Source organism: Thalassophryne amazonica, chromosome 4, assembly GCF_902500255.1.
Source record: "Thalassophryne amazonica chromosome 4, fThaAma1.1, whole genome shotgun sequence".
Taxonomy (NCBI): Eukaryota; Metazoa; Chordata; class Actinopteri; order Batrachoidiformes; family Batrachoididae; genus Thalassophryne; species Thalassophryne amazonica.
Genome location: NC_047106.1, coordinates 60,225,888 through 60,242,107, shown reverse-complemented (window position 1 = coordinate 60,242,107; position 16,220 = coordinate 60,225,888). Strand labels below are relative to the sequence as shown.

Below are 16,220 nucleotides of genomic sequence, written 5' to 3'. Positions count from 1 at the left end.
GAACAACCAACATGCTGTTATTTTTGTCTGGGAGCAGCGGGAGATAGTTTAAAGAGCTGCAGAACGTCTGGAAGCGCTGCGCTGAGTGAATGCGCGCTTCCGCACCAGGGGTTACAAATTCTGACGGATTAAGTACTTTGGCACAACACCTGGACGTCATATCCTGTGTGTGCGCGCGCGCGCGTCTGCGTCTGACGGGCTGCTGGGTTGTCTGTGCGCTATGCGTTGGTTAATCAAATTCAACTAGGAAAAACACTGATACATATCTTATTCAAAAACCTTGAAGTATTTTTAGTCTCTTAGGACAAAACTGTCTGAACAGGACTTTATTCTGAGCTTCAGTTCCAAAACTGCAGCAGCTGCAACAACAACAGGCAGCCGCACGCGCCGCCGCTGCCAGACTAAACCGAGCAGCTAATCAGCGGTGTGATCATTGACAGAGTTCAATACGCACCAGCTTCAAACGCCAAACAGCCAACACTGTGTGCTCATTATTCCTGATCCACCTCAGCAATACACAACTGGAAAGGTCACTGAAGACCAGGTGAGAACTAGCACCAAGCGGCTAACTAAAAATGCTAACAGGCGACTTTAGCTTGTGTTGGCTAGCTGTGCTCGTAATGCGGTCTTGTGTTTTTATAACCTTTTTTTAGTGATTGATTTGGCATTTAAAACATAATCATATGTTATCATTTATTAAAAAAAAAAACAATAAAATACTGGCACATGAGATAAAATGCTGAGGACAAGACAAGAGTCAAACGACTTGTTTACATTGTGGTCCTGACCGAACTGTTCACTGGCTAGTGCAGTAGTTTATTTTCAGTTATGTTGCAATACAAAAATGTGTGTTTGGGAAATAATGTTTGATGATTGTAGCTGAGCAGTAGATTAGTTACTAAACTGAAAGGAAGAGAAGCTGTTCTAGTTCTAAATGCTATTTGCCGTTTTAAAATAACGTACGTGGGCAGCTAGTTTTCTTTTTCTTTTTTTTTCTGTCATCTTATGTAGAGAGCTTCGTCTTATGACACTGGTTAGCTGTTGTTGTACCTGTTATGTTTTTTAAAGAGATATAATCAATCTTATTACTGTGTAGATTAAAGTGTGTAACTGGAAGCTTCTTTGATGGTCACAAAAAGTCTGAAGTCGATAGTAGCCTTATCTGTTTTTATCTTGTAAACCAGACACTTCAAATGCCCTTTGGGTATTTATGACTGTATCTAATTATTAAAACATTGTGTTTACTGACAAACTTCGAACTTCCTGTTCAGTTTATCCAGTGTAACCTTTTGATTTGGGCGGGACTGAAACTAATAATTGCTTTAGTTATTAACTGCAGTTATTAACATTTTAACTGGTGGAGAAAGACATTGTTTACTGTTGTTGTTTCTTTTAAAGATATTTCCTTTTAAAAATCCTGCAATTTATATGCCAAAAAATAAGTCCACATGCACAAATAGCTATCTGGTGCATTTTCAGGTATTTAGCTGATGATCTTTGGGCTCGTGTGTGACTGAGTATTCTTTCCAGATTGTTACAAAATGTTTTCTTGAATTCTTATGAAATACATGATTAAAAAAGAAATCAGTCATACTCTGGTGGAACTTATGGTGCTTAAAATATGGTATATTTTGATGAGGATCTTGTCAGGTCGATTGGATAGTATTTGTGTTATTTTTGCAGACTAAATTACGTAATCACAATGTTACTAAGTCACTGTCACCACATTCTCATCCTGCCCATTCATTCATTCATTTTTGATATGGGTTTATTTCGGTTAAGGGTCACAAGGGGCTTGGAGCCTATCCCAGTGGTCACTGGATGAGAGTGTAGTCAGACCCTTGACAGGCCACCACTCTGTCATAGGGCTACATACTCATAGACACATTCACACTATCACTCATGGTCAGTTTAAACCTGTGGTGTCCAAAGTGTTCCAGAAAGGGCTAAGAGGGTGGCAGGTTTTCTTTGCAGCCACTGATTCCACCAGGTAAATTCACTGATGAGTTTATCCCATCTGCTCAAAGTGATGTTAATCAGTGAAATCACACAGTGGAGTCAGTGGCTGCAAAGAAAACCTGCACCCCCTTGGCCCTTTCTGGAATACTTTGGACACCACTGATTTAAACTTTCCAGTTTACCTAGTCTGCATGTCTTTGGAAGTGTAGGGAAGGCTAAACACCAGGAGTGAACCCACATACACATGGGGAGAACATACAGACACTACAGACAGGACCAGGTTGGATGGGAACCTGTGATCTTCTCACTAGGATGCAACAGTGCTACCCACTAAGTCACCATGCTGCCCCTTATTGATTGCAAACCAATTTCACTTTTTCACTTTAAGAGCCAGTTTTTTTTTAAGGATCAGGTGGGCTGTGATTCAAGGCAAGGATTTCAATGAAACATGGCTCAGAGATGGAACCTACCAAGAAATTAACTTCCCCAAAGTTTTTTGACAGAAAACCAAACGGTAACCTTGCCAGGGGTCATCAAAGTTCAAGGCAAAAATACACAAAAACTGATATTTCATTAAATTCCCATCTTTCAAGTGGTGTAGCATTCAGCGCCATCAAGTCCCCAAGCCAGTTTAACTATCAAATGACTTATGGAGGCAAACTCTTTCATCTTGCATACATATTAGGTTGGGGGACCGATGGCGCTGAATATAGGGGGTGCTTAAAGTCTGGTCATTTTGCAAAATTGGCTGTATTTAAAGGTCCATAACCCTCGGCACCATCAAGACCCCAACCAGATTTCAATGTTATCAAAAAATATAGGCCCTACTCTATCAAATAAAACTGAAAAACATTGGGGTCTTGATGGAGCTGGGAACCAGGGGTTGCCAAAGTACTCGACTTGCCTACTTTTGCCGAAGTTTCGTCCCACTACCAACCTCCAAAATCTCTGACTTTGGATGAACCGGTCCACAAATGCAAGAGCTTCAAACACCTAGTCAGCACTATTTCTGAGAATATGAAGGTGGATGACAAAATTGTACTCAAAATGGGAAGAGCCAGTGCAGCCTTTGGTAAGCTCCACGATAGACTGTGGAAAAACTGACAAGTTACAGTCAGAGCGAAAAGTTTACAGAGCTGTAGTTTTCTATGTTACTATATGGTGCAGAAACATGGACCATCTATAAAGTGCAAGTCAAGAAACTTCATGCTTATATGATGAGATACCTCGGGCAAATTATGAATATATCATGGAAAGACAGGATAACTAAGAAATTCTGGATTGGTCTGGTCTGCCATCTATGGCAGATTTACTTAGATGAATCTAAGATTGGGATATGAATGTCTTTCTTGGCAGCTATTCACAGCTCTGCGAAGGGAAGAGAAACCAGGGAAAGCCTCAAATTCAAGGATTCAGCCAAAAGAAACATGAAATGGAAGGATATACAACCCCTGGCAAAAATTATGGAATCACCGGCCTCAGAGGATGTTCATTCAATTGTTTAATTTTGTAGAAAAAAAGCAGATCATAGACATGACACAAAACTAAAGTCATTTCAAATGGCAACTTTCTGGCTTTAAGAAACACTATAAGAAATCAAGAAAAAAAGATTGTGGCAGTCAGTAACGGTTACTTTTTTAGACCAAGCAGGAAAAAAATATGGAATCACTCAATTCTGAGGAAAAAATTATGGAATCACCCTGTAAATTTTCATCCCCCAAATTAACACCTGCATCAAATCAGATCTGCTCATTGACATTGACCCTATGCCATGACATTGACCTTATGTGTCTTTTTGCAAGGAATGTTTGTGCAGTTTTTGCTCTATGGCAAGATGCATTATCATCTTGAAAAATGATTTCATCATCCCCAAACATCCTTTCAATTGTCCAAAATATCAACGTAAACTTGTGCATTTATTGATGATGTAATGACAGCCATCTCCCCAGTGCCTTTACCTGACATGCAGCCCCATATCATCAATGACTGTGGAAATTTACATGTTCTCTTCAGGCAGTCATCTTTATAAATCTCATTGGAAAGGCACCAAACAAAAGTTCCAGCATCATCACCTTGCCCAATGCAGATTCGAGAGTCATCACTGAATATGACTTTCATCCAGTCATCCACAGTCCACAATTGCTTTTCCTTAGCCCATTGTAACCTTGTTTTTTTCTGTTTAGGTGTTAATGATGCCTTTCTTTTAGCTTTTCTGTATGTAAATCCCGTTTCCTTTAGGCGGTTTCTTACAGTTCGATCACAGACGTTGACTCCAGTTTCCTCCCATTCGTTCCTCATTTGTTTTGTTGTACATTTTTCGATTTTTGAGACATATTGCTTTAAGTTTTCTGTCTTGACGCTTTGATGTCTTCCTTGGTCTACCAGTATGTTTGCCTTTAACAACCTTCCCATGTTGTTTGTATTTGGACAAGAGTTTAGACACAGCTGACTGTGAACAACCAACATCTTTTGCAACATTGCGTGATTTACTCTTTTAAGAGTTTGATAATCCTCTCCTTTGTTTCAATTGACATCTCTCGTGTTGGAGCCATGATTCATGTCAGTCCACTTGGTGCAACAGCTCTCCAAGGTGTGTTCACTCCTTTTTAGATGCAGACTAATGAGCAGATCTGATATGATGCAGGTGTTAGTTTTGGGGATGAAAATTTACAGGGTGATTCCATAATTTTTTCCTCAGAATTGAGTGATTCCATATTTTTTTCCTCTGCTTGGTCTAAAAAAGTAACCGTTACTGACTGCCACAATCTTTTTTTCTTGATTTGTTATAGTGTTTCTTAAAGCCAGAAAGTTGCCATTTGAAATGACTTTAGTTTTGTGTCATGTCTGTGATCTGCTTTTTTTCTACAAAATTAAACAACTGAATGAACATCCTCCGAGGCCGGTGATTCCATAATTTTTGCCAGGGGTTGTAGCCTGGAATAAATGGCAAAAATATGCAAAGGACAAACTGAAATGGAGGAGTATGATACGACCCTAGAGACTACATGAAACAGTCATCGTTGGTTTGACAGGCTGCACAGACAGTGAACTGATAAATTAATTTACAGCTACTTTGATAATTAATCATTTTGAGTAATTAAAAAATTTAAATGATCTGATTTCAGCTTCATAAAATTTTTGATTCATTTTAGTAGTTTATTTCCTCTTGTCTGGCACTAAACTGAATATCTCTGGGTTGTGGACTAAACAAGACATTTGAAGACATTTTCTGCACTGGAAAACATTTTCTGACATTGTGTGGACCGATTGATTCAATTATTCAAATTTTAATTTAACCTTTGTTTAACAGGTTAGTTCCATTGAGATCGAGATCTCTTTTAGAAGGGAGAGCTGGACAGTTATAAAGTTTCCAATTCAACTAAATTGCATGTCTTTTGTTGTGGGAGGAAGCTGGAGCACCTGGAGGGAACCCACAGGGGAGAACTTGCAAATTCCACATAGAAAGGCCACAGGTGGGAATCAATCTCATGACTTTCTTGCTATGAGGCAACAGTGTTAAACACTAATCCACCATGCATATCATTAGTTGCAGGCTTGATGAATAATGGTCCATGGTTGTTTGGTTATTGGTGTCTTGAATCACTGAATGGGGGACTGATATGTTTTGAAATCATGTCTGTTTTGCTCACTGTTGTTTTTCTTTCTTTCTTAGTACAAGTACATCCCTTGTATTGACGTGATATGTTTTACACATTTTAATAAGGCTCAATTGTGCGTGTTTTTTTTTTTTAAGGAACATGGGTGGGCAGCATGGTGGTTAAGTACTCAGTGCACTTGCTTTTAAAAAAAAAAAGGTTCCCAGTTTAAGACCACCAGTGCCCATACTCCATGGAATGCAGCATTGCCTCAGGAATGGTATCCAGCATAAAAGTTTTGCCAAATCAACAGGGAATTCTGTATCTGATCCACTGTGATGACTAAGGAAAAAGGGAGAAGTTGAAAGAACTTTCTTTTTTTTAATTACATGGGTGCTTTGTTGACTTTTTGAAATTAACAAATGACTTCTTTGATTCTATTTGTTTATTTTAGATAATCACAACTTACGGAGCAGGTAGATCAGTGGAATAAGTAGTTGGCTACCATTATGTATTCCAGTCTCATTATCTGTTTGTGTCTTGAGATAAGACACTTTATCTGTATTGTTCCAGTCCATCCAGCTGTAAATGGGTACCGACGTTGGTCATTCAGGGGAATTTCTAACCTGCTTCATGCTACAGAACCCGGGATGAACCTCAGCGCAAACTGGTCTCAAGGTCTATATGTGATTCACTGACATCTTGTAACTATCAGCCATTGTGACCATTGTTTTTGTGATTTATGCAAATCTGAGATCCATTACGTCTTGAACTAACTTGTCTTTGTGCATGTGTTTATTTTTCTAATAGATACTATATTATGTAAGTACTTGATCTGAGCCCCTTGTTGGACATTTGACCAGAAAAGCACAATTTCCACCAGCCTGTCTACAGCTCCTTCCAACCCAAACGGTATTCTGCCCCAGCATGAATGAAGTCAGTGTTGTGAGAGAGGGATGGCTACAAAAGCGAGGTGAGGCCACTTAACCTGTGCATCCATAATTTGTATTGGCAGTAATTTAGATGCTTTTGGGTTCTGGATTTTTACACGTAGACAGAATTTTTGGTACCCCTATATTTTCTATACACATTTTAATATGTGGTGATAAATCAATCCAAACAAAGTAATTTTGTTTCATCAAAATATTTTAAAAAAACAAGAGCAAAATAAAATGTTTTCATAAAGTGAAACAAGGCTTCACCTCATTGAATGGTATGTTCCAGCTTTCACCAAATTAAATATTTGTTCCATTGAAAGAATGTAAAAACATTCATTATGTGTTTTATATAACAGCTAAAATAGATGTGACGTGTAGTCCAGTGATGCTGTGCACTGACTTTGGACTGCCATTAAAAAAAACAAAAAAATTTGTGTAGATTCTCAGTCCAGCCAAAAATCTTGTCAGCTTTTCATCTGAACAGTTCTTCATGCATCCAGACGGCTTACAGCGGAGTGTGTGTGTGTGTGTGTGTGTGTGTGTGTGTGTGTGTGTGTGTGTGTGTGTGTGTGTGTGTGTGTGTGTGTGTTAGAAGAATTAGCAACATCAGTTAGCTCAATCAGATCGCCGTCTCGGTAGAGTTGTTGTCCCCTTGTACGCGCACACATACACACAATGGGGTGGGTGTGTGTACTACCAAAAAAAAGCATGCGTACATCCTCAGTGCAGCGAAAAAAAAATCACGGCAGAAATTACTCCAGCTTTTCATTCTAACTTCCTGCTAACAGCCTCCAGACAGCACAGTGGATTTTTGTGTGTGTGCGTGTGTGTGTGTGCGTGTGTGTGTGTGCGCGTGTGTGTGTGTGCGCGTATGTACGTGTGGAACCAAATTTGTACTCTAAATGGAATGAAACTCCACTCTAAATGCAATGCAACACAAATAGGATGAATAATCCATGTCATGTGACATACAAAGCACCAATCAAATGACAAGGATCTACTCAGCCGTTATAGCAACACAGTTATTGGCACCCGTTGATGAATTTACAGTAAATAACTAAGGGATGGTTCAGGGTCACCTGATCCAGCCCTAACTATAAGCTTTTTCAAAAAGGAAAGTTTTAAGCTTAATCTTAAAATTAGAGAGGGTGTCTGTCTCCCTAATCCGAATTGGGAGCTGGTTCCACAGGAGAGGAGCCTGAAAGCTGAAGGCTCTGCCTTCCATTCTTCTCTTACAAACCCTAGGAACTACAAGTAAGCCTGCAGTCTGAGAGCAAAGCGCTCTATTGGGGTGATATGGTACTAAGAGGTCCCTAAGATAAGATGGGACCTGATTATTCAAAACCTTATAAGTAAGAAGAAGAATTTTAAATTCTATTCTAGAATTAACAGGGAGCCAATGAAGAGAAGCCAATATGGGTGAGATATGCTCTCTCCTTCTAGTCCCTGTCAGTACTCTAGCTGCAGCATTTTGAATTAACTGAAGGCTTTTCAGGGAACTTTTAGGACAACCTGATAATAATGAATTACAGTAGTCCAGCCTAGAAGAAATAAATGCATGAATTAGCTTTTCAGCATCACTCTGAGACAAGATCTTTCTAATTTTAGAGATATTGCGCAAATGCAAAAAAGCAGTCCTACATATTTGCTTAATATGCGCATTGAAGGACATATCCTGATCAAAAATGACTCCAAGATTTCTCACAGTATTACTGGAGGTCAGGGTAATGCCATCTAGAGTAAGGATCTGGTTAGACACCATGTTTCTAAGATTTGTGGGGCCAATTACAATAACTTCAGTTTTATCTGAATTTAAAAGCAGGAAATTAGAGGTCATCCATGTATTTATGTCTGAAAGACATTCCTGCAGTTTAACTAATTGGTGTGTGTCCTCTGGCTTCATGGATAGATAAAGCTGGGTATCATCTGCGTAACAATGAAAATTTAAACAATGCTGTCTAACACTGCCTAAGGGAAGCATGTATAAAGTGAATAAAATTGGTCTTAGCACAGAACCTTGTGGAACTCCATAATTAACCTTAGTCTGTGAAGAAGACTCCCCATTTACATGAACAAATTGTAATATATTAGATAAATATGATTCAAACCACCGCAGCGCAGTGCCTTTAATACCTATGGCATGCTCTAATCTCTGTAATAAAATTTTATGGTCAGCAGTATCAAAAGCTGCACTGAGGTCTAACAGGACAAGCACAGAGATGAGTCCACTGTCTGAGGCCATAAGAAGATCATTTGTAACCTTCACTAATGCTGTTTCTGTACTATGATGAATTCTGAAACCTGACTGAAACTCTTCAAATAGACCATTCCTCTGCAGATGATCAGTTAGCTGTTTTACAACTACCCTCTCAAGAATTTTTGAGAGAAAAGGAAGGTTGGAGATTGGCCTATAATTAGCTAAGATAGCTGGGTCAAGTGATGGCTTTTTAAGTAATGGTTTAATTACTGCCACCTTAAAAGCCTGTGGTACATAGCCAACTAATAAAGATAGATTGATCATATTTAAGATCAAAACATTAACTAATGGTAGGGCTTCCTTGAGCAGCCTGGTAGGAATGGGGTCTAATAGACAGGTTGATGGTTTGGAGGAAGTAACTAATGAAAATAACTCAGACAGAACAATCGGAGAGAAAGAGTCATTTACAAGACATTTTGCAGATGTTAGTGTGGGCGCTAACTTCTTTTAACTTAAAGATAACTTTCTATTCAGTTAAATTTGTCTCATTAGTACTACCCCAATTCCAATGAAGTTGGGACATTGTGTGAAATGTAAATAAAAACAGAATACAATGATTTGCAAATCCTCTTCAACTTATATTCAGTTGAATACATCACAAAGACAAGATATTTAATGTTCAAACTGATAGCCTTTTTTGTTTTCTGCTCATTTTGAAATGGATGCCTGTAACACATTTCAAAAAAGCATGGACAGGGGCAACAAAAGACTGGGAAAGTTGATGAATGCTCAAAGAACACTTGTTTGGAACATTCCACGGGTGAGCAGGTTCATTGGAAACAGGTGAGTGTCATTATTGGGTATAAAAGGAGCATCCCCAAAAGGCTCAGCTGTTCACAAGCAAAGCTGGGGCAAGGATCACCACTTTGTGAACAACTCCGTGAAAAAAATAGTCCAACAGTTTAAGAACAATGTTTCTTAACGTTCAGTTGCAAGGAATTTAGGGATTCCATCATCTACAGTCCATAATATAATCAGAAAATTCAGAGTCTGGAGAACTTTCTACACGTAAGCGTCAAAGCCGAAAACCAACATTGAATGCCCGTGACCTTCGATCCCTCAGGCGGCACTGCATTAAAAGCCAACATCATTGTGTAAAGGATCTTACCGTGTGGGCTCAGGAACACTTCAGAAAACCATTGTCAGTTAACAGTTTGTTGCTACATCCAGTGGTGGGCACAGCTAACCAAAAAGTTAGCTTTGATAACAGATAATCACCTAACTGAAAAGTTTTCTTTTATAAAGCTAAACCGACAAACCACCCAAAAATTTATCGGTTAACGTCCAGTGTTGTCTCCGATACACTTACAACTACTAACAACCTGACTTTGAGTTTTAACACCATGATCGCTTCTGGTAGCATCAAAGGCAACCACAGACCCAAACAATGAGTGAGCACTTCTGTCTTTGAGCGCCCTGCCCAGTGCTGTAAGCTCCTGTTTACGACATAGCTTGCAGCAGAGAAGCAGTTTTGAAGAACAGTGAAGCTCAGCTCTCTACTCAATAGCAGTGTCGCAGTGAGGTGGAGGTCTTGGAAAATAGAGTAGTGCTGACTTATGGTTTTGATTTATAAATAAAATTAATACCGATAGAATAACTCCATTAATGTCAGTTCTGTCATTTGTACAAAGTTAAAATGTAACATATCTTTTGATTTTAAATAATACACTAATTCTAAAGTTTTGTAACAAACACAGACAGATGCCAAAGGGATTATGGGTAAAATGTGCCTCCGCTAACACTGATTGGTTGACTCATTCATTCTATGTAAAAACCAACACGTTAATGTGAAGTGTGTGTGTGTTGGTGTTTACATATAAAGGTGCTTTTGCAAAATATGCCTTTTTATTGGTAAAAAAAAAAAAGCCATTTGCAGAAAGTCAAGTTGTGAACTGATTTGACAACTGTCTGATATAACTGGGGTCAAAATAAATAGAACACTGCCATCTACTGGCTTCCAGACACTCATACTGCCATGAACACTACTGGCCAGTAGATGGCAGTAGAGACCGTGAAACTTGCCAAAACAAAATTCCAGACAATCTGTGTCTGCTACATTTAAGATGCGTGGAATTTAATAAATGCAAACTGAATTTCAGACATTTTATATATATATTACTCTGGAACAAAGATCACAGACAGTGTTTGACATAAGCAGGACTCTAAATAGCAAACAGGAATCGATTGCTATGATTCCAATTGAAAATAATGGAGAAGCAACATAAAGATAAACTTTATTGATCTCACAGAGGAGAAATTCACAACATGGGCTTCTTCTGGCATTTTTACATAAAACAAACACAATAACGGCATCTATAAACCCAGAGAATATATTCACTAGAGTTTTAGGCACAATATACAAAGAGTTTAATGCTGTTGTCCGTGTGGAGCCTGATCAGAGCGTCTCGGATGCATTTCGTCTATCATGAGTGTCCTGAGATTACCAGTAATGCACCTGGACATAGCATGTCCACACTAAAGTAAGTCCCTTCAGCTGCTCCCCTGTTTTTGCACTCGGGTTGCCACAGCAAATCCAAGGTGGATCTGCATGTTGAATTGGCACAGGTTTTACGCCGGATGCCCTTCCTGACGCAACTCCACATTACATGGAGAAATGTGGCAGGGGTGGGATTTGAACCCGGAACCTTCTGCACTGAAACCAAGCGCATTAACCACTTGGCCAATTAGTGCATTACTTTAAAATTAAAACATATATATCTGATATTTTCACTTTATAAAACTTCAGACGTGACGTTAATTTAAATCACTTGTCTGAAATTAGTTTGGTTAAAATTTTAACCAGAAGTTAAAACTGTATGCCTCTGGATGACTTAAGTGATATTGCCAGCGTAACAGTATGGGGTCAAAAGAAATTAGCTTTTTTCTTTTTTGTGATCAGTTCTCCTTTGCCTGCAGAGATTAGAGTGGTTTCTTTTGGAACCAGCTCTCCTCTAATAGAGTTGCACATCTACTACAAAACAGTTAACAGGTAGGTACTCAACTGATTTTAGACATAATAGATGGACATAATAGAACTGTTAAGCTTTGTTCACCACGCATGCAAAAATATGTTGCAGTTTAAAAATGATCAGACCAAAACTTATCGGAAGATAATTGGTTCGATGATGGTTTTCAAAGTCATCTGAAAAGCTAATCCGATAATGAAAACATTAGCTTCCATAATTAGCGGTTAGCTGATTAGCGGAACTGTGCCCACCACTGGCTACATCTACAAGTGCAAGTTAAAACTCTACCATGCAAAGCGAAAGCCATACATCAACAGCATCCAGAAACACTGCCGCCTTCTCTGGGACTGAGCTCATTGCTGCCATCCAAGCAACGTCTTTTTCAGGGATGTCCCTGGTTATTTCAGCAAGACAACGCCAAGCCACATTCTGCACGTGTTACAACAGCGTGGCTTCATAGTAAAGAGTGCGGGCACCAGACAGGCCTGCCTGCAGTCCAGACCTGTTCCAGACCCATTGAAATTGTGTGGAGCATTATGAAGCGCAAAGTACGACAACGGAGACCACGGACTGTTGAACAACTGAAGTCACACATCAAGCAAGAATGGGAAAGAATTCCACCTACAGAGCTTCAACAATTAGTGTCCTCAGTTCCCAAGTGCTTATTGAGTGTGGTTAGAAGGAAAGGTGATGTAGCACAATGGTACAAAAACAAGTCTATCAGTTTGAACATTAAATATCATGTCTTTGTGGTGTATTCAATTGGATATATGTTGAAGAGGATTTGCAAATCATTGTATTCTGTTTTTATTTACATTTTACATAACGTCCCAACTTCATTGGAACTGGGGTTGTACCTGCAAATGCATAGAGGGTGATCTATAAATATTCCTTCACTTGCACAACTTCAGCTCTTGTCAAAAGCTCATGTACAAGCAGATGCCGTTAAAAGGTAAATATTGTTTCTGATTGATAGAGGGGCTTTATTGAACATGTACAAATTGTAGGTAAGACAATAGGATCTTCATAATTAATTAACTGCAAATTAAAGAACACAATGTTCATACACCCGAGGGTATTTTAGCATTGCGTTATATTTTTATTTATTTTTTGTGTCTGTGCCACACAGATTTACTATAGAGTACCATACTGTGTTGCATGTCTTCATATATGCACACATTAGTTATGAGTTCTACGCCTGATGGCACCAGATAGAGCACACTGTACTGTGAAGATATGAGTCCTCAGAGTTTACTCGCTGTTTACTGGAGCTTCCCAAAATCTTCCCAGAGTCACTACCATTATGGATTATCACCTTAATAATGGATTATCACCTTAATAATCGTCACTGTAATAATCAGCAGTTGCATACACACATGTAAAATCATTGTCAGTGGCGTTCTATTTATTTGCATTGTATTGCTCTATGCTAACATTTTTGAAACATTAATTTTAGTCATTCAAACGTTCTAGCCTTCTTACCTTGATAATAAGCTAATGTCATCATCGGAGGCAGCAAAAACATGAAGCATTTTAGCAGCTAGCAACACCACAAAGTGATGTTACCAAACGATCATGCCATAAAAATAGGAACAGAATGTGACCTTTTAACCACTTAAAATAGGTCAAGGTTAGCCATTTTTAAACTTGACCATGGTCTGTGTCCCAAAAATGTTCCCTGTGAATTTGATTAGCTGTCACACTAGTCACCTATTCATTTTTTAGTGACATACTTTGGTATATTACTAATCACTTTATTATAGTAATAATTCCTAGTAGTGACTTCCCAGAGAGTGGCTTGGGATTCAGTACGCTAATCTGTATTCCTACCTTCCTGCCTGTTTATCAGCAGTGAATCCACCTTGTCTGTTTGTTCAGGTGAATACATTAAAACATGGAGGCCTCGTTATTTCATTTTAAAGAGTGATGGTTCCTTCATTGGGTACAAAGAGAAGCCTGAGGTGTCCAGTGATCACAGCCTCCCACCACTCAACAACTTTTCTGTTGCAGGTTGGTTCTCTACTCAGGCTTACAAATACAAAGTTCAAGAGGAGTGTTCATGTGGTGCCTTCAACTGGTTACCTGCAGTAGTTGCCAACAAGCGCATTCCGTGTCTCTTTACCGTTTAGAATGTCAGCTGATGAAGACGGAGCGCCCCAGACCCAACACATTTGTCATTCGCTGTCTGCAGTGGACCTCAGTTATCGAGCGCACCTTCCATGTGGACACTGATGAAGAGAGGTAAGGAACATTCACACCAAGAGTTCAGTTTCAAAGCTGTTGTTTTTTATTTTTCTTTCATGAATAAAATATATTCATAGTGAAGGTATTGAAAATGTTCTCAGAAATATTATCACTGTAGCTGTCAGATGGCTGCGTTTTATGGAAAACTGGCATTGGATTAGTAAAACCCGATCCATATTGTAGTCCTTTTGTTGAACCATCAGAAGGCTTGCCACTGGGGAAGAAAAACATGCAACACTAGTACAGCCACATTTAATGTTTGGGTTCTTTTACAGTGCAATCCCGAGATACTATTATAGTTTTAAACCATATTTAAATTTCAGTGGGCTTTTTTCACAAACGTTTTTTAAGACCATTGAATTCACATGCTCCTGTGTCTGTGAGTGAGATGCTGCTGGACACAGTGCACATTATTTTTCTGCCATAAGTTACTGTGTTTTCATGGTGACATTATTCAATTGTGAAATATATCTGCTGCAGTCTAATTTATTTATATATGCATAGTAGCTGATTACCCCCGCCAGGCTGCGTTTGATTCAGAAACCGAAATGAAAACTCAGTCTTCACCAGCAAAGCTATCTCACCTATCCCGGATTCAAGAGAATTGTTAGGGTGTGACTAAAGCTGCCTCAAGAAGAGACAGCTGCTATTAATACTATTACTATCCTGCTACTACTACTTGCAAAAATGAATAGATAAAGATGTCAAATGAAAAAGAAACAGAAAATTAAGACACCAAACTTTTCACTTGCCAATGATGATGCAGCACTAAAGGGTCTATCTAATTATTTGCTTTACTAAGGCCATATGTACATCATTATGATCAGTTGACTTTTTGCTTTTACATGTGCTGACTACCATAATAATTTCCCTTTCATCTACTGGACCAAGAAACATTGTATATGGATTTCTATCAATTAATTGCTGGTTTACCCATGTAGTGTGTGTAATGTCAGCTGCCAAATCTGGCCCAACATTAGCAAAAAAATGTATACCGTTAACCACTTTGTTCATGTCATATTCATCTTTGTTATTATAAGTAAAGTATGTTGGGTAGTTCTTTGCTTTGGGTTTATTTATTAAAATACTATTCAATATTTTCCATGTTTCCTTTATTTATTTTTTTAATCATTTAGTATTTTTCCAAAGTATGATTTTTTTTTTTTTTTTTTTTTTTTTTTTTTTTTTTTAACAGTTCCGCATAATGGTTGTTAATTTATGTGTTTATATTTAATCTCTGCCTCTCCTGATTTACTTCTGATAAAATCTCTGTATACCATATTTTTCATTTACACGCCTTTTGCAGCCCTTTTGTTATACATGGTTGAGCCTTATGTTTATTTGCACTGCAGTGTATAATTGGACAATTTTTGTTGTATATATTGGGAAATATGTTTTTTAAATTTGGCATATGCTAAATTCACATCATTCTCCATATAAATGGAATTCCATTCCTGCAAATGTAAATCATTGTTTAAGGCAGTAATAGCTTCTTCAGATTGCAGACGTTTTTGATATTGTATTTCCTCATTACTTTTTTATTTAAATTTAAATCAGTTGCTATAAAAATTGGTAACTGGTCACTATCATCATTGATCAATAAACCACTTATTGTTTTGGTATATCATTTGTAAGTACGCGTATATTATCAATGAGAGTAGCTGACTGAGAAGTTAATGAAATCCTCTGTCCCTTTATGCTGATATGGATTTAAAAGATCAATATTTATATCTCCACAGACAAATACTTGTTTTTTGCCCATCTGTGAAAAATATTTCTCAATCCAATTTTGAAAATTCTTCAATATTTGATACTGGAACTCTATAAATACAGCTAATAATCACATTTTTACCTTTCCCATACATATTTCAATTGTAATGCATTCCAGAAGATTTTCTACGGTCATTGTCACTTGATCTTTAATTTTGTATTTAAGCCTTTTATCAGCATACAATGCTACTCCGCCTCCTCTGCTATGTCTATTCAGATGATTAAATTCATAATCCTCCAACTCATAATTTAATCGTCAATGTCAGCAAGCCAAGTTTCCATTATAGCAGTTATACTAAACGGTTGCCAGAATTGTTTTAAATAATCTTTAATAATCCCAAAATTCTTGTTCAAACTCCTATTGTTAAAATGGATTATTGAGAACTTCCCATCACTTATAGTACACTTATTGTATTGTTCCTCAGTATAATACTGACAATTGCTATTCACAGAAGAAAAAAAAAAAATGATTATGCGGGTCTATCTCATA

The 16,220-nt window shown here is 38.0% G+C and overlaps 1 protein-coding gene across 1 annotated transcript in view; it reads left to right on the top strand.

Moving 5' to 3' along the window:
* Positions 1–256: 256 nt before the first annotated feature.
* akt2 (v-akt murine thymoma viral oncogene homolog 2) overlaps positions 257–16,220 on the top strand; it is a 47,964-nt gene continuing 32,000 nt past the window's right edge. Inside the window, exons 1-4 of the mRNA XM_034167959.1 lie at positions 257–544; positions 6,366–6,528; positions 13,595–13,726; positions 13,846–13,957. Of these exons, the coding sequence (XP_034023850.1) occupies positions 6,483–6,528; positions 13,595–13,726; positions 13,846–13,957 (290 nt within the window). The 5' untranslated portion in view covers positions 257–544; positions 6,366–6,482. The remainder of the gene's footprint in view (positions 545–6,365; positions 6,529–13,594; positions 13,727–13,845; positions 13,958–16,220) is intronic.